At 45.4% G+C, this 24,687-nt stretch overlaps 1 protein-coding gene across 3 annotated transcripts in view; it reads right to left on the bottom strand.

Annotated features, from left to right (window-relative positions):
* NPSR1 (neuropeptide S receptor 1) overlaps window positions 1-24,687 on the bottom strand; it is a 163,858-nt gene that overhangs the window by 3,063 nt on the left and 136,108 nt on the right. For all 3 annotated transcript variants that reach the window (XM_027864106.1, XM_027864108.1, XM_027864107.1), the window contains 2 exons: window positions 10,088-10,164; window positions 4,205-4,291 (listed from right to left, as the gene is read on the bottom strand). In XM_027864106.1, the coding sequence (XP_027719907.1) occupies window positions 4,205-4,291; window positions 10,088-10,164 (164 nt within the window). The remainder of the gene's footprint in view (window positions 1-4,204; window positions 4,292-10,087; window positions 10,165-24,687) is intronic.

Below are 24,687 nucleotides of genomic sequence, written 5' to 3'. Positions count from 1 at the left end.
GGGCTGGGCCTATCTGTACCATTGGAGAGTTGCTATATCAATGAGTTCATCGATTTACATAAATAACATTTGTTATTTAGACTTTTCACTAGATTAATACAGTCTTATTGCTGACCCTCAGGTATTCTGAATAAATGAGGCTTGGCTTAATCTTATTTCTATTTATTTGTGCAAAATGAGGAAGACCAGATTGGCACAGAACTTATTTGGGGTACAGACACTTATTTTAATTCTTATTATTAAGTGTCTACTAAGCTGTTGTTTTCAGATTGGTGAGGAATTGTAAGGGTCAAAGGCAACCTCTAAGTTTCAGTACTCTGGGCAAAGACGTGATTGCCCCACCTTAGTTATGGCTCTGGGGCTAGAACAATGTGGGATATACATAAAATTCAGCTCTAAGTATAACGATGATAAAGCTTTTCTGAGAGTCTCAGAGAAAAGTTCTATAGAGATACTGAGTATTTCAACATCCTTATTTCTCACTTTCAGATTGTTGATATAATGTGTATGTGTGTGTTGGGGGTGGAGAGAGGGGAAACAAGGTGGCAGAATCACGACTTTCAGAATACAGTCAAGTCTTTTGACAATGTGCTTTTTCTAGGGTTTGTGGATGCTTTTAGAACACCAAGTTCTGCCTTCTAAAAGGGTCCTCATTTTTCACATTCTCCAAAGTGCTACAGAAAGTGACCCGTTCCTTTGAATGTACCCACGACACTGCATTGTGTGTGTGTGTGTGTGTGTGTGTGCGTGTGTGTGTGTGTGTGTGATATGGAGAGAGATGGGGTATTTTTAAACTCCAATTTCTCTTGCTGATTAAAGCAATGCAACATGCCCTGGCATTGAGCTGTTTTGGATTAAGTCGGTAGGCAGAGGTCTTTGCATCCTTTTTGGGTAAAGTCATATTGATGTAACTGAAGTCAGTCAGGAAAGGGCATGGTGGATCCCAGCCCTGCTCATGATAATGTAGCCCCACGGAGTGGGGCTGGCTTTCAAACCAGCCACCAGTAGAGAGAGCGGGTGGAGTCGACCAAATGATCAGCTCCCCAATTCTTCTGTATCCTGCCTTCTAGTCTAGTGCTGACCTTCCAGCTTCAACTTCCCTGGCCAACAGTCACTTTTCCTGTTGATCTTAGCCCCTCAGATTCTGGTGCAGACCCCGACTTGATCTCAGATCTGGGTTACTGATTAAGACCCTATCCCCAGGATCGATGCTTGCCTAATCACCAGCACACAGCAGCCCTTCACAGACCCAGTAACAGCTTGCAATGATCGTTCTAGGACTCAGACATCTTCCATGATTTCACCTCAAAAGGCGGATATGTTATGTACACCAGGTTGTTTGCTCTCAGGATGATGTGTCCCTTACAGACTTCTTCCTCTCTCATATTGTGCTTTCTTTCCCCACGACTGTACAAAGCATCAGAAGAATAAAATAACAGACCCTCCCACATCATCAGGTGAGTTGTGGTTTCCTGGAAGCAGAACAGGATTTGGAGTCAACAAATAGAGATATTTGAATCACGGCTCTGACACATAGTACCTATGGGACCCTGGGACTCAAGGTACCCCCTCCTAAAATGAAAGGGTTGGGACTGGATGGTTCTTAAGGTCCCCCCCCCCCGCAACTGTTCCAGCTCCTAAAGTGCCCACTTCCCTCTTACTCATCTCAGATTATCTTGTGGGATATATGTGTTGTGTATATATAATCTCTCTCTCTCTCTCTCTCTCTCTCTCTCTCTCTCTCTCTCTCTCTCCCTCTCTCTCTCTCTCTCTTTTGTGGACACTTGAGGGTAAGGACTGTTTCTTGGTTTTAGATTGGTATCCCTGTCTCACCCAGGCACTCATGGCCCCAATCCCAATATGGATCGTGTTGAAAGTTCCAAGCTTCTGTTTCCAGCCTGGGCTGGTTCACCGCGTTGGTCCTAGCCTGAAGGGTCTGGGACTGATCTGTATCAGCTCAGAACTCCAGAGCTCCTCAGACTCAGCCTCCCCAGGATAGCGATGGCAGGTGTGACTGACTCGATGCCTTTTCAGGGATGGCTTGATGAAGAGCTTTGGACTTTCAGGAGACTCAGGGTCAAGTGCTGGCTCTGCTCCTGTTTGTGACCTTCGGCCGGTGCCTTCTTCTCACTGATCCTCAGTTTCCTCATCTGTTAAATGGGGAAGCTAATGGATGGAATACCTGTTCATGGGGCTGTCAACGGGAAAGCCCAGCACATGCCTTAAATCTCTATTTAAATGTGTTGTAGGTTATCATTCTTTAATCCACCTCTGCACATGTGGCTTGCTACTGGCTTAGAACGTCCGAGCTGTGTCGTCCTCCTTCACGCCCGGCTCTGCTTTCTGGCCAAAGGGCCAGGGGCCTTCAGGACCTTTGGTGTGATTTCAGATTAGAGCGATCTTCCCCACTCTGGAACAGAATGTTTAGAAGCCTGTGCATTTTCAATTCAATTCCCAGGAAAACTGGATCCAGGTCTATGAATGTCTAGGAAGGAAAGTCTTTTATCTACGGCAGGGACCTCTGATAAAAAGCTTTGAAATCTGGGACAAATATAAATGTTTGCTCCTCCAGATCAGCTTTTGGAATTGGGCCATGTTTCTCCTCCTCCTCTCTGTTTTTCCTGCTTTGGATCCACCCCCCCAACTCTTCCCCCCTACACTGTGTCAGCATGTGTCCATTGTCTTTTGAGGCAGAAAAGGGTTACTCTGAGGCTTTCACAGCGACTAATGCCAAGAGGGGAGCATGCTGGGAGCCTCTAGGATCCAAGTGCTTTACAAGTCAAACAGAAATGGAGAAGAGCCTGGACTTGAGGGGGAGCCACCCCCAGGCCGGAGTCCTGGTCCCCTTCCCCCATTCCTCCACCCCGAGGCCGGAGTCCTGGTTCCCTTGCCTGTTGTGCTCACGGGGAGATGGAGAACTACAATTCTCCACATACCAAAGCCTCGCTTAGCTACTTACACGTAGTACAGGCTTAATAAATGTTTTCAGTCAGAACCATAATGAAGAGGGTGGATGAGAAAGAGAAAAGGTGGCTGGATAGGGAGGGGCATGAAAGAGAGGAGACCTGGAGACAGAGACAGCCGGAAGCCGGGGAGACGGACACTGGCCGTGTGACCCCGGGCAATGACTTCATCATTCAGGGCTCTAGGCAGCTAACTCCAAGGCTACGTGTGCCAGAGCAGCTGCCAGAGAAACCAGCAGGGACCAGACTGGCACCTAGATTGTCCAGAATCCTGTTCCAGCTCTCTACCCCCTCTCTACCATCTGGCCCAGTGTGCCAGGCCGCTCTGCTGACCCAGCTCTGCGGAAACCTCTGTGCCCTGGAAGCTGCCTCCCCCCAGCCCCAGACTCCTCACCGTGGCAGCGCCCTGGGCCGCCCCTCCAGCCTCTCCTGGACTGACTAGTTCTTCCTAAATCCTGTATTTTAAGGAGGGGGCCGCCTCGGGCCGACCAGGGCTTGCTGTCCTCCTGCCTCATCTCCCCTGGACTTTCTCTATTCAGCTGCTGCTCCAGGGGTTTCACCTCTTATTCCACTCTCCCCCCTCCAGTTTGTGCCACTGCCTCTTACATGTTGTTTTCTCCCGTTAGAATGGAAGCTGCTAGAGGGCAGGGGTCGCCTTTCTTCCTGCTCCTGTATGTATTCCCCGAGTCGAGTTCTAAGCACTTAATAAATGCTAGTTGATGGGACCCGGATTCCACCTGGATAGTGTCTCAAAATCTAACCATGTGTGAAGAATTCAAATCAAATAGAGGACTTGCCCTTTACTTGCCTATCCTTACAACACGCTTCCCAGTAAAAACACGTTTTGCGGATCTCTCATCTCAAACAAAGCTTCATGGTCCACTGTGTGCCATTCTCCACTGGGAACTCTCTCCACTCCCACATTTACCAGGCATCATTTCGCAATTTACATGGAGTAGGTCCCAAATTGGGTAGCTAGGTGGTGCAGTGGACAGAGTGCAGGGCCTGGAGTCAGGAGGACCTGAGTTCAAATCCAGACACTTAACTGCTGTGTGACCCTGGGCAAGTCACCCCTATTTGCCTCAGGTTCCTCATCTGTCAAATGAGCTGGAGAAGGAAATGGCAAACCACGCCAGTAACTTTGCCAAGAAAACCCCAAATGGCGTCAAGAAGCAATTAAAACGACTGAACAAGGACAGAAGGTCCCAAATGGCCTACTCGGGCTGGGGGGGGGTACCTACCAAAAATGATGACGATGCTATACTTGATGGCCTTGATTTTTGCCCTTGAGATGAGTCCTCGGTTGTAGCTGGAACGCAGCTTTTCCTCTGTACAGGAGAAGGGGAAAGGGGAAATCAAGCCCAAGATGAAATCGTCTCAGGGTCTGACATGTAGACAGGTTAAGTCTAGGCCCAGGGGGACCATACGTGGTCTTCAATTCTGCAACTCTTCTTGTTCAATTCAGTTAAATCACTTCACTTTCTTCCCACCCCAACCCCTGCTGCCGAGTTCATCTTCCCAAAGCACAGGCCTGACCGGGTTAGAGCCCTGCTCCCAGACTGTTAGTGGCTTCTGATCACTGCTATGATACAATGCGAACGTGCCCGTTTGGTCCTAAACAGCCTTCAAAGTCTGCCAGCTGCCCATCTGTCCAGAATGGCTGCACCCTCCCCCCCATACATTCAACATTCCAGTCAAACTGGCCAACTTGAGGTTTCCTGAACCCAAGCCCATCTCCCACCTCCATGCATTTGCTCAGGTTGTACCCCATACCAGAAATGTTCTCCCTCCTCCCCTTTGCCTCTTCTAATGTGGCCCATTTCCTATGAGAGGCCTTTATTGACACCCCAACTGTGTTCTCTACCACCTACCATTGGCGCAGCTAGGTGGTGCCATGGTGCACAGGGCACCGGGCCTGCAGTCGGGAAGACTCATCTTCATGAGTTCAAATGTAGCCTCAGACACTCACTAGCTCTATGACCCAGGGCAGGTCACTTAACCCCATTTGCCTCAGTTTCCTTATCTCTGAAATGAGCCAGAGAAGGAAATGGCAAAGCACTCCAGTATCTCTGCCAAGAAAGCCCCAAATGGGGTCATGAAGAGTTGGGAATGAGTGAAATGATTGAACAGCCAGTCCCCTACAATTACTCAATTTCTTTCTATTTATTTTCCATTTGCTTACATATGGCACGTGTTGCTTTGCCCCAGTAGAACATAGGTTCCTTGGGGTCAGGATTCCTTTTTGCTTTTCTTTTCTTTCAGTTTTAGTATCCCTAGCATCTAGTTCAGCACTGGGTCTAAAGCAGACACTTCATAAATGATTGTTGAATTGAACTGAATTCAACAAACATTTATTAAGCACCTACCATGTACCCAGCTGGCTCTTAGTAAAAGTTTGGTTTGCCCGTTGATCCAAATGCAGATGGTCCTGGGTGCCCCCTGAGAACTCCTCTCCTTGGTCCGGGCAGGAGAGACACTTTGTCACCCAGCAGGAGCTCTCTGATTATTGAAATGAGGATGGTTCATGAGAGCAAAGAGATTTTGCTGATAGGAACTAGTTGTGTGACCTTGAGGGAGTCACATCACCATTCTCATTTTTTATTTCATCTGTAAAATGGGGATGATAATATTTGTGTTACTCAAAGACTCTATGAGCCAGAGCCTGGAAAGTGCTTTTTAAACCATAAAGAATTAGCATCCCTCAGCTAAACTCAATTCAACTAGCATTTATTAAGCCCCTACTGTGTATGGGGCTCTGATCTAGGTGATGGGGATGGAAAGATTAAAAGTAAAATATTCCCTGCCTACAGGCAGCTTACATTCAATAGGAGAAACAACTAGTACATGCATGAGCAAGTCTAGAAGACATATATCCAAATTTTAATATATACATACATACATACATTCATATATGTGCACTTAATACATATATTCATGTGCAAAAAATGTGGGGTATGTACATAAATATGTATATGTGTATGTACCCACATAGGTATATACAAACACACCTCAGTAAGTAGGAGATGAACTTGCCCTCCTTGCATTTCAGTGATAGAGGGAAGGTGGGTGAGGAGCTCCCTCTACCAGTGCAGGTGTAGTCTTAGTGAGTTGCCTGGGCCACTGAGAAGTTGAGTGACTTGCATAGGGTCACACAGTCAGGATGTGGCCCAGATGGGATGTAAATTAAACTTGTGTTCCCGATTTCACTGCATCTTCTCTACCCACTACACCATTCTGCTGCTAAACCAGGTATCTAAAGATATGGTAATTTTATGGAAGGTCCCTAGCACCCGGGGAACGATCAGGAAATGCCCCAGGGAGGTGGGAGATGGAATGGAAGACTTGGAATCCAGGAGACCGGGAGCCATTCCTGCCTCGGGCATTTACTCGCTGGGTGGTCATGGGCAAAGAGCCTCTCTGGGTTTCAGGGAGCTCATTTGTACTCCTTTGTAATGTGGATTGGATGACAGAGTCCCCACTTGCAGAATCTCCATTTCATTGATTTGAAGGTAAACTGAATTTCTTTATAAACCATCTCAAATCCCAAACCTGCTTTTTCTCCCCCTAACCAGGGAGAGTAGAGGAGTAACAGCTACCTGGGTGAAATGAAAAGAATGTACTACCATGCAAGGGCTCTTCATCAAGGGTCTGTGAATTTAGTTCTAAAAAAAATTTTTTTTCAATCACTGTATTTCAATGTAATCAGTTCCCTTTCTAATCCAATGTATTTTATTTTATGCATTTAAAACTATGATTCTGGGACAGCTAGGTGGCGTAGTGGATAGAGCACAGGCCCTGGATTCAGGAGGACCTGAGTTCAAATCCAGCCTCAGACACATAACACTTACTAGCTGTGTGACCCTGGGCAAGTCACTTAACCCCATTGCCTAGCCAAAAAACAAACAAAAAAACAAAAACAAAACAAACAGAAAAACTATGATTCTGAGAAAAGATCCGTAGGTTCCCCCAAACTACAGCCACAGGGATCCAGGACACAAAAGAGTGAAGGGTTTGGGGGGCAGATGGGGGTAATCACAACACAATGCCTGAGAAGCACAGCTGTTACCTGGGCAGGAAGCATGAATGCTCAGAAAAATGGCAGTATGGTCCCCTTGGGGGCAGGAAGGCACCTGCCCCAGGACCTCTCTTGGGAGGCTTTGCCACAGCTGGCCCAGGAGAACAGGTGAGTTCCTCAGCCCTCAAACTACTGCCTAGTTTGTCTTTTAGAATTGTAGGGGTGGATTTACCAAAACAACAGGGGTGGATTGAAATCCGCTTAAAATGAAAACTGGCATATCTTTCCACACCAACGCTGGGGATTATTTCATCAGATGTCTGCCCCCTGAGCTGGTCCTGAAATCTCTGAAGATCCCATTCGGCAGGACCCCTGCCTAGAAAGAAATACTTTTGGCATCAACAGAAATTTCTTCCTAAGCCAGAAAGAATCCTAAGCCGGCAGCTCTCCAGCACTGGGAGAGTAAATGGATTATTCCCTCTCCCCATGGCGACTGAGCTGGTTGATCAGCAGTCTAAGCAGCTGCCAGAACGCATTAGCAGCTCGAAGGTCCAGAGGCTACCGAGGCACTGGCGTCCTGGCAGAAAGCTTAAGTCTGGTCACCGGCTTTAACTCGGAGCTGCTTTCCCATGTGGCCAGCTTGCCTTGGCAGCTCGGGGCCCTGCGCTCCTGGCCTCTTTTTAAAGAAGGTGCTGCCCAACATGGGAGGTCATTTGGAGTCTGAATCTTGAAGGAGAGTGAGCCATCAAAGGGCAGACTGTTGGCCCTGCCTTCTTGAGACCTGACTCCCTCCTGAATGCATTCAGGCGTGCTTCCAGAGCCGGTAGCACGGTTTCAGCAGGAGACCGTGGGGCCCAGAGGATACAATGTTGCCGTCTTGTAGGGAGGCTTCAATTCTTGCCCCACACGATTACTAGCTTTGCAGTCCTGGGGAAGCTGTTTGTCTATCCTTTCTGGAAAAATGGTAAGAGAAATTATTTGTTCATTCAACGGGGACCATGACTTGTAAGTGAATTGGACTTAAGTGAGGCAGAGCTGTGCAAAGTCATCAGCCTCACTCTCTCTTCTGCAACCATCTGAGTGAGTCCAGCGCTAAGTTATAGATTGGGACTGGTAAGAGAAATAGCACTTACCTTGCAGGGATGTGGCATAGATTAAATTAAGTAGTGTATATGAAATGTTCTGCAATGTTTAAAGCACTATATAAATGTGAGCTCTCAGAGTCACAGGATCACCAACTGAGCTGGAAAGGACTCCAGAGACCAGCCAGTTCAATCGCTCTATTTTACAGTTGTGGAAACTGAGGTTCAGAGAGGTTAAATTACTGAACCGTAGTCATACGGCTAGTGGCAAAGGAAGAATTTGGACTCATATCTTTCTGAGTCAGTCAATAAGCATTTCTTAAGCACCCCCAATATGCCAGGCACTGTGTTGAGCACCGGGAATATAAAGAGAGGTGAAAAACAGTTCTGAGCCTAGTGCTCTAACCACTGCACTGTGCTATTAAATTGGCAAAAGTTCTCTGGGACTGGGAAACCATTGGTTTCCCTATAATTTCTTCTTTGGGGTCCCCCAAGAATCTGTCTCTTACCAGAGAGTCAATACGTTGACTTGGAATCAGGAAAATCTGGATTCAAACTCTATCTCGGGCATCTATTAGTAAGTCATTGTTCTGTGCCTCAGTTTCTTCATTTGCAAAATGAGAGTTTATACTCAATGGTCCCTAAGGTCTCTTCTAGGGCTGAATCTATGATCCTAAGACCTTGGTTCATATCTTGTTCAGACACTTAATAGCAATAGGCAAGTCGGAGGTGAAAAGGAGCTCAGTGATTACTCAGGTCAACTGCTAGGCCCCAAGGAAACTCCTCTACACAACCCCTAACTAACCGTCACCCCTACTTGTCTTAGAAGACCTCCAGGGAGGGGGGCCCTGCTACTCTGGGGGCTGCTTGTCCCACTGTGGGGGATCTCCCATCGTTGGGCAGGAGCCCGTGACTGCTTATCTCAAGCCTAAGTGTGCTTCTCACCAGCTTTTATTCATTACTCTTGGCTCTGCCCTCTGGATGCATGTAGAATTGACAATGTGCTCTTCCATTAAAATGCTGGGAACCAACTATCAACCTCACCCCCACCCCAAAGCCTTCTCTTTTGCAGGTCAAACTCTGTTTTCTCATCTGTAATATGGAGATGGTGATAACAGCTGCAGTCCCTACCTTATGGGAGTGATTGTGAGCCTCAAATGAGAGAAGGCCATGCAGATGTCTCTGAAAACTCCCAAGTGCTGTCTCCCAATCAATATTTAAGCTAGCTGAGCCCTCCCTTGCCCTGCCAACGCAGTCTGGTCTGGGCATCAGTGCCGTATCATTAATGGAAAGGATCGGTGGGGTCAAGGCAATAGAGAATAGGGTATAATGATGTGTATCGGATTCTTAAGGACCTTGCTGCATGGGGATAGGAGCTGGAGGTGGACAGAGGAGAGGCTCTAATGGCTTTAGGAAGATGTGTCCTTCATTCACGACTCCTTAGATAGGCCCCAGCAGAGAGAGGACCAGGAGTGGCTTATAGGGCACTGCAGGTATGCTTGATGTGTGTGGGCAGACCGCATTTTATTTTTTGGTCTGTGGGTCCAAACAAAGCACAAGAAATCTATTCACAAATCCTGTTACGTGTGCGATGGTTTTTAAAGTTTGCTCATTCATTCATTCGTTTGTTTTCATCCCAAGGTCCCTTTCCTTGGCTGAACTCTCACAGGGCCACACTTGTCATGAGGGAGATGGTGATCTCATTGATCTCCAGGGATGTTCAGATGGAGAAACACCTTTCACCCATGAAGATCAGCTTTAAGACCTAGAGAGCTGCCCTGAGAAGCTAAATGACTTGCCCAGGGTCTCACAGCTAATGTTGGAGGCAAGATTTGAAGTCACCTTCCTACTTTGTCTCTTTACAGGGAAGCCTCTTGTAGAAAGAAAGCACCTTGGCTGACAGATGAGATCACTGAAGAGTCTTTGACTTCAGACATACCCAATTTCCCACATCCCAGAAGGAAAACTTATCAAACAAGTAGAACAAATTGAGAATTCAGAATGTGGTGCTCGGACTGGAGACTTACCAGAGCAATTAGAGACGATCCTATCATGGGCTTTGCTCTTAATCCAGATGGTTCGAATCACAATGAAATAAATCACACTGGAAAGAGAGAGACACACAGAGAGAAGGCGAGAGACAGAGAGAGACAGAGAGAGATGCAGAAAGATATTCAGACATAGAGACAAGATTGAGGGAGAGGAAGGAGGAAGGAAGAGAAGGGGAGGGAGGAGAAGAGACAAAACAAAGTGAGTTTCTCTGAGTCTTCAAACGCCCACATTTGAGGTTAAAAGCTCCTCCCCTCTCCCCCCACCCGGATCGTTTCTCTGGTCGCCTTTTTCATCCAGTGTCTGCTCTGATTTGGGATCGATGGAAGAGCTGCTGCCCTAAGGAAGCAGGGCTCGTGTTGGCTGTAGCTGACAGGACATTAACAGTTCCCAAAGATTTTGACGAGCCTTCAAATGCGCAAGTCTGTTAAAGGCTGTGCTTTTGAGCGGCTGCTCCTTTTTTTCTGAGAGGCAGTCAAGGAACCCAGACAGAACCTCCCTAAGCCCCCCGGTTCATCTCTTTTAAGCACGCCTGCTCCCGTTACTCCAACCTTGGCCTTTCTTAAATCCCTCCACCGTTCAAGAAGGAGAAAACATTCAGCAGTTTCTGGAATTCTCATCTGTGCATCAGTCTTCCTCAGAGCTGAGGACTTTATCCCCAGATAAACTGGGTTAAAGATTGCAAAATCACAGAGTCAGAAGGGATCTGGAAGATTGTCTAGTCTCGCCTCTTTGGGGTCACCTATTCCAACTTTCTTATTTTACATACAGGGAAACTGAGGCCTAGAAAAGTACAATGACTTGCCCAAGGACACAGAGGTAGCAGAGCAAATCCAGGATTCATCTCCACATCCCCTGGTTTCAACGCTTCCCCCTACACCGTGAGATATTTGTGGCTCTAATGAGCCTTTCAAAAATGCAGCCAACAGTATGGTGGGCCCAGATTTGAGCAGTAGGAGGGGAGTGAGCTGGCTCTCTTCTGGGAAGTTAGAGAGCTATTGTACTGATGCCAGGCTTCCCATGAAAGTCAAAGCCCAGCTTTTTAATATCAACATCGTGCTGATAGTATAGTATGGAGACACAGAATACCAGGGTCTCTGAAGAATGAAGCATAAATTTCACCCACAAGGCAATGGGGCAGTGCAGATTGGGTGTGGTCAGGCTGCATCTATACCCAGTAAGTTAAGTGTGGAAAGAGTCCTAGGAATCATGTGATACAGACCTAATGGGGCAGAAGAAGACAGACATAGCTCCTATGTGACCTCTAGGAATTTACTTGTCAATGACACTAGTAGGTATAAAGTCATTAGGTGGTGCATAGATGGAACACTGGATTTGGAGCTGGGGTGACCCGAGTTGGAATCCTGCCTTTTTTTTTTTTTTTTTTTGCTTTTTGGTGAGGCAATCAAGGTTAAGTGACCTGCCCAGGGTCACACAGCTAGTAAGCTAGCACGTGTCTGAGGTTGGATTTGAACTCAGGTCCTCCTGACTCCAAGGCTGGAGCTCAATCCACTGCACCACCTAGCTGCCCCAGACACTCCCTTTCTTGAGATTCTGGGCAAGTCACTTAACTTTTGCCTGCCTCAGTTTCCTCAACAGTGAAATCACTGTTGAGGGGATTGTACTCCATGGCCTTTGAAATGCTGATGATGCTTTGAGTAGGCAGCCTCAGTTCCCTTCCAACCAATCCATGATTTCCTGTTTATGCTATTACTCTAGAAAAAGATGTGGTGTACACTCTTTATCTCTCCCTCCAGCTCTCCACCTTTCTATCCTTTCTCTCTCTCTCTCCTAGAACCTATTACTTAATCAATTGAGGCACTATGGAGTATTAGGTAAAGCACAGCCTTGGAGCTGACATGTTTTGAAGCTGCCTCAGGTACTTATTAGCTGTGTGATGCTGAGTGAGTCACCTAAACGTTCTGTGCCTCAGTTTTCTCATCTGTAAAGTGTGGTTTTTGGACTTGGTGGCCCCTCCTGTCCTTTCCAGCTTTAAATCTATGGTCCTGTGATCAGCCAAGTAATCAAAAAGCATCCACTGTGTCCTCTGTGTTCCAGGTTCTGAGTGCAAAAATGAGACACCCTTCCTCTGGAGGAGCCCCCATTCTGGGGGAGGAAATGACACTGACGTCTAATAATGTACACAGAATAGAGGGGTGAGGACTGGGCCGCAGACATTCTCACAAGGGTGCAGGGGGGTGCTCCTCCTCTGCAACTCATAGCCCTAGAAAGCAATGAGAGGTGAAGGCACTTGGCCAATGGGGGGTGTCACAGGAAGGACACCTGGATAGGTGAGGCCAGTACTTGATTCACTATGCCACGCTGCAAAAAAATTTTAAAAAATCAAGGTAATCTTAGTTCAGATGTGGCCTCAGACACTGACTAGCTACAATACCCTGGAAAAGTCACTTTTCACTCTGCCTCAGTTTCCTCATCTGTAAAAGGAGCTATAGAAGGAAATGGCAAACCACTGCAGTATTTTTGCCAAGAAAACCCCGAATGGGGTCACAGAAAGTCAGACACGACTGAAAATGACTGAACGAGAACCAGCACAAATCATAAGGGTAAGGAGGCATGAGCCAGCTAGTGGAGTTGGGAAGGGCCTCATGGAGGCAGTGGCGCTGGATCTGGGCTCGGGAGGAGGCATAGGATCCTAAGAGGTACAGGGGAGGAGGCAGAGCATCCTAGGCATTGGAGACAGCCCGAGTAAGTGTCATGAATGCAAATGAATTTAAACGCTTCCCTTTCAATAGGGAAATTGGCTTTCTTTCCCCTTCTTTGAGGATTTCCAGGTCACAGGTCTGAGAGGAAAAGTCTCCAACGTCATAGGATTATATAATTTAGAGAGCTGGAAGGGACCTTGGTCAGCTCTCAAACTTTTGATTTTCCTCTTTGCCTGAGTCTCAGGGAGTAAAGCTGGCAGCAAGTCCCTTCTTTTCAGGCTTTGTGAAAATAAATGCTTCTGCCAAGCTCTGCTGTAAGGAGACTTGGGAGGGCTGGTCTACAGGATGGGAATCCTTCTGTCAACTACGAGGTCAAACATTACCAAGAAGAATCCCGCAGGCGGCCCCAAAGCTGCCTTCACTCTGCAGAACGTAGAAAGGGCTCCCTGGAGGCCCAAGCTCGTTGTGCTATTGCTAAGAGAGAGAGCTGAGCTCTCCTGCTTACCCACGGAAGGGAGCCATGCCACTACGCCATCTACAATTTTACACATAATTCTCTTGTTTTATTTGTACTGCTTATTTTGAGAAAGTTAAGGTCAAGTAGCCACAAAGCAGTGCTTAGGGTCATAGATCTGGAGATAGGAGGGGCCTCAGAAGTCATCTGGTTCAAATCGCCTCATTTTCCAGATGAGAAAGCTGAGGCAAAATAATGACTTGTTCAAAGTCCCACGTGTAAGAACCGGTAGAGGCAGGGTTCAAAACCAGGTCACTAACTCTCAATTTGGTAGTCTTTCCCCTGTCCCCTGTTGCTTCCCAGAACAAGAGATTTGGATCTGGAAGGGTCCTCAAAAGAGAACATCCTTTACTTTACAGATGAAGGAACTGAAACATAGTGATTTGCTTACGATCACCAAGCTAGGGAGCAAAGGAACAAAGGCAGGATTCAGACCCTGGTCTTCTGTTCCCAAGTCTGATCTCTTTTCAGTGTCTGAGAGAACTGAGGCAGAGATACACGAAGTGCCACGTGTCAATGGACATTAAGTGGCAGAGAGGGGATGGGACACAATGTTCATACTCTGGGACCAAGGTTCATTCCACTACATTGTTGCCTGCACTTCAGTGTCTATTCACAAAAGTGTTACTCATGCCTCTTTAAAAGCTAAAAAGGAAAGATCAGTGAAAATCTTGTCATGCATGGTGGAGTGGGTGGAAACAAACACTTTTTCCTTGTCGGAGTGACAGAAAAACAAATTTTTCCCCAGAATTTTTCCACTCTCCTCACTCAGGTCTTCACATCTCTAGGGAAGAGAGAGGCCAAAGTAGGCTATGGCAACTGGGATAAATGTACAGAGGACAGGGCATAATGACCCATGTTCTGCTAATCCAGAAGAAAGTCCGAAAGGGAATGGGCCATGGGAGAGTTTGGCAGCTGGCTGCTCCATCTCCACTGTCCTGGCTCTAGGGACCAGCTGCTCAGCTGTCATCTCACAGGGAATTGATAGTAAACAAAAACCCCCCTTCATCTTCTGAGGAAAGAATGAAAAACCTCTGACCCATGGGGTGGATGTGGTCCCAAGGATATTTCAATCACTCCAGTAGGGCAAGAACACGCTAAATTATCAAATGAGATAATATCTGTGAAGCACTTAGTGCAGCGCCTAGCTATATAATTGTTAGAGATTACGATTATTGTTCAGTAGTAGTGGTAGTAGCAGCAGTAGTAGTAGCAGTAGCAGCAGCAGCAGTAGTAGTAGCAGTAGTAGTAGTAATAATAGTAGTAGTAGTAGTAATAATAATAGTAGTAGTAGTAGTAGCAGTAACAATAGTAATAGTAGTAGTGGTAGTACTACTACTACTACTACTACTAGTAGTAGTAGTAGTAGCAATAGTAGTATTAGTGGAATTCTCCCTCTTTCTGCCAAGAACTGAACACATAATCACTTTCTGACTCACCTTAGTGATAATTGCTTCCTTCCAAAGGTGGAAAAACCAGCAAGGGGCTGCAGTAGGAAGGACATAACTCTAGGAGCAGTAAGGTGATAGTCACACTGTCCATTGACCTTGTCAGATCTTGGCTAGAGTGGGGTACTCAGTTGTGGCCACCACAGGTCAGGGAGGACACCAGTGGGCTGGAGAATGTCCAAAGGTGGGCGAGCAAGTTAGGGAAGCATCTTGAGTCTATGACATATGAGGCCTGGCTGGAGAAACTGGGCATGTTTAGCCTGCAGAGAAGAAGACTCAGGGGGAGCATGACAGCTGTCTTCAAGCATCTGAAAGGATTAGACTTGTTCTCCTGCCCTGCAGGTCAGAACCAGGAGCAATGGTGGGGGTTGAAAAGAGGCCCATTTAGGTTTGACAAGCTTCTTCACAATTAAAGCTGAACCTCAGTGCTGGAGAGGTGGTAGGCTCCCCTCTGTGGAGGTCTTCTAGTAGACTGGGTGAGCACTCCTCAGGTCAGGTATAAGAAGGATTCCTTTTGTTTATGGGTTGGACTAAATGGTGTCCAAGGTCTCTTCCAACCCAGAGGCCCTGATGCTTCAGTCCTCTTGCACTCTGCCCTGGTCATCCCTAGTGGGAATATTGGATTTGTTTCTGGGTACCACAGTTCAAGAACCTTGATAAGCTGGCAGGCATCCAGGAGAAGTCAATTAGGAAACAATTAATATGGCATCAATAAGTCCAAGCCATATGAGGATCCACTAAAGGAACTGGGGCTGTTTCCCCCCGGGGAACAGGAGAGCTCTCTTCATCTGTATGAAAGACTTTTGGAATATGTGTTCTGCTTAGCCACAGAGGGCAGAAACAGGAGCCATGGGTGGATGCCATGAACAGGGAGATTGGTGTTGTTGCTCGAAAAACCTCGAAAGAAGTTTCTAACCAATCAATCCACAAGCATTCATTAAAGTGCCTACTATGTGCCTCCACCTGAGCTGGGCACTGGGGATACAAAGACAAAGACGAAGCAGTCCTTGTCCTCCGGAATTTCCATTCTGTGAGGTGAGACTGCTGCCATCTCTTTCAGAGAGCTAGGCTGTGCTGGAAGGCCCTATGAAAGAAGGCTCCCCCTAGTGGAGGGTCATGCAGCAAGGACCAACTGACTGTATGTCAAGCAGGTATGTGATAGAGGGATTCTTTTTCAGGTATAGGCTGGACCAGACAGCTGTGCGGGCCCATCTCCTCACAGTCGATGCTTTCGCTTCTCAGAATCCAGGTTCTTCGTGGTACCGAGCAAAAGTTCTGAGAGACAAGTTCTGCTCCTATCCCAAAGAGTAGAGGAATGGTTCCCTTTAGACTGTAATCTCCCGGAAGGCAGGATTGAAGTTTCTTGTACTTTTCCCCTATCTTCCCTTTAGCCCCTAGCACAGTGTTGAGTATTTGTCAGTGTTTGATGAATGTTTGTTAGGAATAGAGACCTTTTGTAGCTAAAAATGATCTTTCAAATCACCTAGTCCCTGCGGATCTAAACATGTGAGCTTTGGGCTTTCTACCTGACCCTGTAATAGCCAAGATTTTCAGCAGAAATACAAAAAATTAAAAATTAAAACTCAAGCCTACTGGCCTATCTACTATTCCATACTGTCACTTTTGGGAACTGATTTTTTTTTTTTTAAAAATACTGTATAATTTGAACCAATTATCAATAAAAACTCATGTGGCCCCTCAGATATAAGGATTTCTATTGAGACTTGGTCACCTGGACATCCATTTCTTATCAAGATGGTTTTCCTTCCACCTGACCCTGGGGCCTTGAGTCTGAGGCCATGAGCACAGCTATGACCCATTTTCAAAGGTCGCCCCTGTTCAGTACCTTCAGAAGCCCCTGGCCCTGGTCTCCCACTCCTAGGCACACATCCCCTTCAGAGTCAGTCCCGGATCTGGGACCCATCTCGGGCATGGAAAAAGTGGAGAAAAAGTAGATACTTTATACAAAGCAAAACACTAACAAAAAGCTTCTGCAGGTTCTAGAAGACATCTGGAAAAGAGAAAAAAATACAAAAAGAGAAGTCTATGGCATGTGATGCTAAAAGAAGTGGGTGTACACCTGACTTAGGAGGTTGTCACAAGTCTGCCAGTAGTTGCCTGCCCTTCTTTGGTTTTGCAAAATGTCTCAAACAATTCAAGAAAGTTTGGATACAAGAAGGAAGTGGACAGACACCCTTCACAATCTCACTCTAATCTGGCCTTTGGAGAAGAAGCTCACCTTCCTTGCCCCCACCAGCACCAACGGCTGGCCAACTGCCACTCACTGACTGTTAAGTCCATTAGGCTTGGAAGAGGCATCCTCCCCTCCCCCACTCAGACTACCAATTCTACTTGTACACTATCTCGTTCCCCTCCCCCAAGTCCAGGATCACCACCAACTGCCACCAATGGGGCAGGCAACTTAACCCAGCTGGATCAGCAAAGCTCCCCTGAAAGAGAGACAGGCATGCCCAACTGCTGCCACCACCTCAGTCCTCACGCCCCCTCAGACTCTGATGGCAAAACCCCCAGGACACTGAGCCCAAGAACCTTAGAAATGGTGGTGTCCTCTAGACCACTGACCCTCCCTGCTTCCAGACCAGACCCTAGACCTTTGAGGCGGGGCCATAGAGGACCCACATTCCTCAGCTTCACCACCAGCAGCAGACTGTCTTCAAAGGACAGTAATCTTTAGCTATGACTGTGGTAAGGCTGTGGCAAGAGCCTTGGGAGTGTCAGCATCTCCCAGACCACCTTCTCTGTTTCCAGCTTGGTCCCTCTTGCCATCTCCTGGGGCACGAGCCTTGTGGAGGTGCAGCCTGGCAACTCCTTCTTTTGGCACCACAGCCATAGCTAGTGAAGAACCCCCAAAGAATGTTCTCACAGATGAAGGTCTTGGCACCTTCGAGTGTTTCAACTACAGAAACTGAGACGATTTTATCGGTGGAAATGGCAGTAAAGAAGAGGCCTGACCATCTTTAGTGTTGCACCCCAAGGACCCTGGGGATTTTCCAAGGTTGAAACCTCTTGTGTCTTTTAACTTCTCCATTAATATGCAAGGTCCTTTGGAGCAGGGACTCTTTTCTTTTTCTATCCCCAGGGCTTAGCACAGCGTTGTGCCCATGGCAAGTACTCCCTAAACGCTCATTCATTCATTCATCCAATACTCTTGTAACAAACTAACAGTTCACATTTGTATAGTGCTCTAAGTTTGACAAGTTTTTACAAGGTACTTTGTGATCAATCACATCTCATCAGATCCTCCCTTGTTCCTTCCCTTCTACTTTTCTCCCATCTTGATTTGAAAGTAGCTTCAGCTTTGAAAACAGGGGACACAGTGTTGGACTTGGGAGTCTGGCAGACTTGAGTTTGAAACCTGCTCCACACACTTAGTAGCTGTGTGACATTGGGCAAGTCACTTGACCTCTGCCTACCTTAGTTTTCTCATACGTGAAATGGAAATTTCACCATTCCCCAGGGTCATTGTAAGAATCAAATTTGATAACATGTATAAAGTACTTTGCAATCCTTAATGTACCATATAAATATTAGCTGCTGTTATTATTATTGTTGTTATTATTATCATGAACAATTCTGTAGAGTTGTGGCAAAGTCATTCTGATGCTTATTCGTGCTTTTAGTTTTTGATCCTCCAGAAAATCAATGATGTCATTGTTGCCCCATCCTCCCCTAAGCTACCAATCATAAGCGCCTCTTGGCACACCTTAGTTAAGGTTCTTCTCAGGCTCTGCCAAAGGATCTGTATGTCACTGATGTGGGTACTCCCTCTGATGAAGATTGCAGCCCATCCGTGCTTCCTTCCCCAGTGACCAGCTTTTAGGTGGGAAAATCTCTGCCACTTTAGCTGGCTAGTCCTCAGAAGAGGAACACGATGGGCCCTGATTGTAAGCATTCTCTGATTATTGGATGTATCACAGCTTGCATTCCACTGCTCCAGCCTTTGAAAGTAGCCGGTGCCCTCTATGCCACCAAGGTGTTGGGCATCAGAGTATAACTTTGATGGAGATACTTTTTAGTTGTTCTGGTAAAAAAAAATGAATCTGGTAGAGATATGGGTGGAAAGAATCTTAGATTCTGCATTGGAGGTTCTGGGTTCAAATACTGCTGTACAGCCTTGAGTAAGTTACTTTGTTGCTCTTGGCCTCAGATTTCCTCATCTGTGAAATGAGCGAGTTGGATCCCATAATCTCCAAGGTCCCCTCTGACCCGAGATCTGTGATCTTGAAATCCTTCAGAGACCTACTGGCAGGATTGGGTGATCATGCATGCATTAAGGGTACTCATGCAATTCCAGGCCCCCTCAGATGAGTGTATGATTTTTGTCTGGCAAGTTGGACCCAGGGCTATGGAACTATTTTCAGCAAACTTTTCTGATTGATCATTTCCTTGCTTCCCAGGGGAAACTAAGCAGCTGGTCCCACGTGCCTTCCATCCATTCATGAGTAATAACAGTAATGAGTTGTTTTTCTGGGTCACCACCATCCCACCATCTCTCCTGAATCTTCTCGGCAGAGCTCTTTAATTACTTCTAGAGTGAGTGCCTGGTGTAATTGCTTGACTTCAGTCTTGGCCGTTTTCTTGGTACCTAATTGATTTCTCATTCTCCTACCGCTTGGATCCGGGAGAGGCAGCAGCCGAGGCACGAGGCACCTCGGGCCAACAATTGAGAATTAATAAGGGGAAGCAAAAGCAAACTTGTCAGATGGCATTGATTTGTGATTTCAGAAAAAAAGAAAGAAAACCAAACCAAACCAGACTATGGTGTATTAAATGAAAGCTAAGAAGATTAGTAAGGAAGGGAGGAGAGCATGAGTATCAGAGAGAGGGCAGCACGAAGCAGAGCAACCCAAAAAACAATCGCGCACACTAGACCAGAGATTTAAATTCTGTGTGTGTGTGTGTGTGTGAGTGTGTGCATGTGTATGTGTGTGTGCATGTGTGTATGTGTGTGTGAGTGTGTGCATGTGTGTATGTGTGTGTGAGTGTGTGCATGTGTGTATGTGTGTGTGTGAGTGTGTGCATGTGTTCGAATACACACAAAATTCCTGTCCTACCATCAGTCAACTGGGCACCAACTGTTTCCTGCTCTCTCAGATGCCAGGGCTTCTCCTTGCAATGATCTTATATTGCTTTTGTGCAGACATATATGGAGCTGTTGGTGCCTGTCTGCTCCAGAAGAGTGCAGGCTCCTTGAGGGCAGGCACTATTATTTCACTTTTATCTTTGTGTCCCCAGGGGCTAGCGCAGTGCCTGGCATATAGTGGGAATGACTGAAAAAAGATTGATCAAGCAATTGTTTTGTGCCAGGCATTGTGCTAGGTAGCTAGGAGGCAAGTGGATAAAGTCCTAGACCTGGAGTCAGGAAGACCTGGGTTCGAATTCAGCCTCAGATACTTTCTACTTGTGTGACCTTTGGCAATTCATTAGCCCTCTGTCTGCCTCAGTTTTCTTATCTGTAAAATGAGGATAATAATGGCCCCTACTTCCTAGGATTGTTGTGAGGATAAAATGGAACAATATTTGTAAATCATTTGGAAAACTTCAAAATACTATGTAATTTTTGTTTGTTTTTGTTCAGTGGTTTCAATTGTGTCAAATTCTTTGTGGCCCAGCTTTGGGGTTTTTTTTGGGCAAAGATAATTGAGTGATTTGCCATTCCTTAACCAGCTTGTTTTACAGATGAGGAAACTGAGGCAAACAGAGCTAAATGACTTGCCTAGGGTCACACAGTTAGTAAGTGTCTGAGGCCAGAGTCGAACTCAGGTCTTCCTGATTCCAGGCCCATCACTCTATCCACCCTAGCTGCGCTTGCACAAGTAGTAACTTGTGACTAGTTATTATTATATTTCCTTCCTTCCTTCCCTCCTTCCTCTCTTCTTTCCTTCCTTCCCCCCTCCCTTTCCTCCTCCCTTCCCTCCTCCCTCCCTTCCTTCCCTCTTTCCCTCCCTTCCTTCCCTCCCTTCCTCCCTCCATTCCTTCCTTCCTTCCTTCCTTCTTTCCCTCCTTCCTTCCTTTTTCTTTCTTTCCATAGCACAGTGGATAGAGTGTTAGTCCTGGAGTCAAGAAGATTCAAGTTCCAATCCTGCCTTAGACATTTGCTAGTTGCACAACCCTGGGTAAGTGACTTGACCTCTATCTGCTTTAATTTTCCCATCTATAAAATGGGAATCATAATAGCACATACTTCACAGAGTTGTTGTGAGGATCAAATGAGATAATATCTATAAAGTCTTAGCACAGTGTCTGGCACACAGTAGGTGCTTAAAAATGCTAATTTCCTTTCTCTTTCCCCTTGAGGATACAAAGACAATGAAAATAAGTGTTTAATTAATGCTTATTGGTGGTTAATTGATTGAAACTTTGGCAGGTAAAATTCAGTGCTATTCTAGTCCATCTAAGATGGTGGAACGAAGGGAGACAAGTCCAAAGATACATACATATATATATATATGTACATATATGCATATATACATGTGTATACTCCCCTCATCCTACCATATATATATACGTACATATATGTATATATATACACATACACATATGTATATATACACATACATATATTTGTATGTATGTGTATATACAGGTATATAGGCATAGGCATAGACATATACACACATGTGCGTATGTATATATATATTTTTTTGTTTGACTTTTAAGAGGATGAAGGTGAGAATGATCAGACAAACCAAACCCTAGCATTGCTGTCCCTGCTTCCTGCTTCATTCAAGGTCCTAAGCATTCTCTTTCAGAAATCCTCTCAAGTCACCAAAAGCAGCACCTATGAAAGGTTTTCTATATTGAAAACAGAATTCCCCCTCCTCCAATGCTCCCCACACCTTCTCCTGCCCCAAAGTACGACATCTGCTCAATAGTAAATTGCACTCGGCAAAGCTGGCAAGATGTGAGGCAGCTAAAAGGTTGACAGTTATTCCATAAGCTTGAATTGTGGCCAGGGGAGCCCCTGTCAGCCTGCTCTAGCCTGCCTAAGCCTGGGATTAAAGCTGATCCTGGTCACATTCAGTTGCAGGGTTCCAAGGGTAGAGGGATAGATGGACTTGCTGCTGTCCAGGGTACTGAGCCAAGACTGACTGTCAGCAACGAAGACAAAGGCTGGCTAATGAAAGGATTCAGAATGAAAGAACCATTAAAAATATGCCACCTGAGCAGAGCAGGATATTCTAGGTGAGTGATGGTGTGGCAGCCTCAGAGAATGCCGAGAGTGGCAGATACAGATTGATTCACTAGGGAGTCAGTTACTAGGTGATTAGGAAAGTAAGTATGGCAGTGATGTACAGAAAGTAGTTCTTAAGCTTCCATTAGTGCCAAGAGCTAAGCTAGGCTTTGAGGATTCACAGACTGCACTGGTCTCTGATGCACACCCTTCATGCTAGTTGGAAGAGATTACTCACTGCCCTATCAACACCCTGCCTTATCAGCCTCAATTTAAAAAAATATTTTTATATAATGTCTACTTTTCTATTTATATGCTTTTTGTATTTTTATATAATTTATGCTTTATAATTTAGAAAAAAATATTTTCTAAGATGTGCTGCCTTCTTTGACCTATATTTAATGACAGGATTTCAGAGTTACAAGGGACCTCAGTAGTCTTCTAGTGCAATCCATCCCTCACCCCAGATCTCCACTACAACACCTTGACAAGTGGTCATCCTGCACCCGATTAAAGACCCCCACTGAAGGATGGTTCTCCATTCTTCAAGAAAACTCATTCAGTTTTTGTACAGCTTGGATCGTTAGGAAGTTTTTCCTGACCTTAAGCTTCAATTTTTCCTCTTACAACTTTCACCCATTTTTCCAGTTTGGGACTCTAGGGCCAGATAGAGCAAGCCTAATATTTCTCAAGTACCCCCTTCTTCCTTTTCACACCCCTACCGCCTTAGTTCAGATCCTCTTTACTTCTTGCCCGGACGATTTCAGTAGCTTCCTTCCTAATCGGTCTACTTGCTTCAAGACTCCTCTCACTCCTATTCATCTTCTGTACAGATGCCAAAGTGATTTTTGTGAAGTGTAGATCTGAACATGTCATTCCCTCTTCTGCTTAGGAAACCCCAGAGGTTCCATGTTGCTTCTAGCACAAAACCTATTCATAAAAATAAAGTCCTCTGTTTGGCTTTTAAAACCCCTTACAACTCGGCCATAACCTACTGGGTCCAGACTCATTAGATATGACTTGTCTCTTACTGTTCCTCAAATACAGTATTCATCTCCTATCTCTGTACCTTTGCGCTGGATGTCTTCAGTGTCTAGAATACATTCCCTCCTGCCCTCCAGACATTTGGTGGTGCAGGGAATAAAGTACATGTCATTAGTTAGGAAGTCCTAAATTCAAATCTTGTCTCAGTCACACTGTAGACCTGTGCCCCTAGACAAATTATTCCACTTCTATTTGTGTCAATTTCCAGAACTATAAAACGGGGATAATAACTGAACCTATCTCCCAGGGTTTTTGTGAAGATCAAATGAGATAATATTTGTAAAAGTGCTTAGCACAGTGCCTGGTACATAGTAGGTATTATATAAATGCTTATTCCATTCATCATCCAGTAGAATCTTTACTTCCTTTAAGATTCAACTCAAGCTTCACCTACTTGAAGCCTTTATTGATCTGAGAAAATGTTAGTGGCCTCTCAGCAATGTATTTATTGTAAATTTATTCTTCATATATAGAAATCCACACATGTGTGTAGATAAATACATATGTACACATGTGATACATACATACATATTTTTCCCTCTTTTCCAATAGAATGCATGCTTCTTGAGGGCAGGGGTTGTTCTATTTTTGTCTTTGCATCTCTAGTGTCTAATATAGTGCTTGGCATATTGCAGATGCCTAATAAATGTGATTGATTGATTTTACTTTCAGATTTATAGCCCTTCAAATTCTTGCAGTTATCCTTTTTCTCCTGAGTCTTCTCTTCTCCAGAAGAAATACCTCAGCTCCTCCCAGTTGATCTTTGTGTGGTATGGCTGAGAACCTTTGCCATTCTAGTTCCCTTCTTTTGGCTATTTTCTGGGTTATCAATGGCTTTCCTAACCTGGGGCTCTCAGGACTGAATCCGATTCTCCAGCTGGGGTCTGACCAGGGCCAATGATGGTGGGATGATCACTGGCCCATTTCCAAAAGCTCTGTATCTCAGAATGCATTTCAACATCTCATTAGTGTTTTGGGCTGACACACCATACCTCTGAATTCTGTTAAGCAAGCAACCTACCAAAACCCCCAGTTTTTTTTCCCATAAGACTGTAGCCTAACATGCCTTCTCCACCTTGTACTTAGGAAATTGATGTCTTTGAACCCGAGTTAAAGTTCACGTTAGATTCAGCCCAATGGTCTATCTTGTAAGGTTCTCTTTAACTCTTCAATCCAAAGTGTGTTCGTTTTCCCTCCTAACATGGAGTCATTTTAAAACTTGATAGTCATGACTTTTCTGCCTTTACTTAAGTCATCAATGAAAATAGTAAATAGCACAGAGTCAAGCATAGCTCCCTGGAGGCACTTCCCAAGAAACCTTCTTCCAAATTAACATCAAACCATTATTGACTATACTTTAAGTCCAAATCTCACCTAGTCTTCAAAATCAACAAGAAGGCATTTATTAATCATTATGTTCCAAGCCCTGTGCTAAGCACTGGGGATACAAATAAAGGCAAAGACATGGTCTTTGCCCTCGAGGAACTCACCTTCTATCAGAGAAGACAGCATGCAAATAACTACATGCATACAAGACATATATATGTGTGTTTATGTATTTATATATATTTATGTATTTATATAAATTTATATATGTGTGTGTGCGCATGCATGTGTGTATATATGTATGTATGTGTGTATGTATGTATACCTATACCTATGTCTGTCTATCTATCTATCTATCTATCTATCTATCTATCTATCTATCTATCTA

The sequence above is a fragment of the Vombatus ursinus genome, unplaced genomic scaffold (assembly GCF_900497805.2).
Source record: "Vombatus ursinus unplaced genomic scaffold, bare-nosed wombat genome assembly UNPS02014773.1, whole genome shotgun sequence".
NCBI lineage: Eukaryota > Metazoa > Chordata > Mammalia > Diprotodontia > Vombatidae > Vombatus > Vombatus ursinus.
This window is presented reverse-complemented; position numbering and strand designations above follow the sequence as displayed.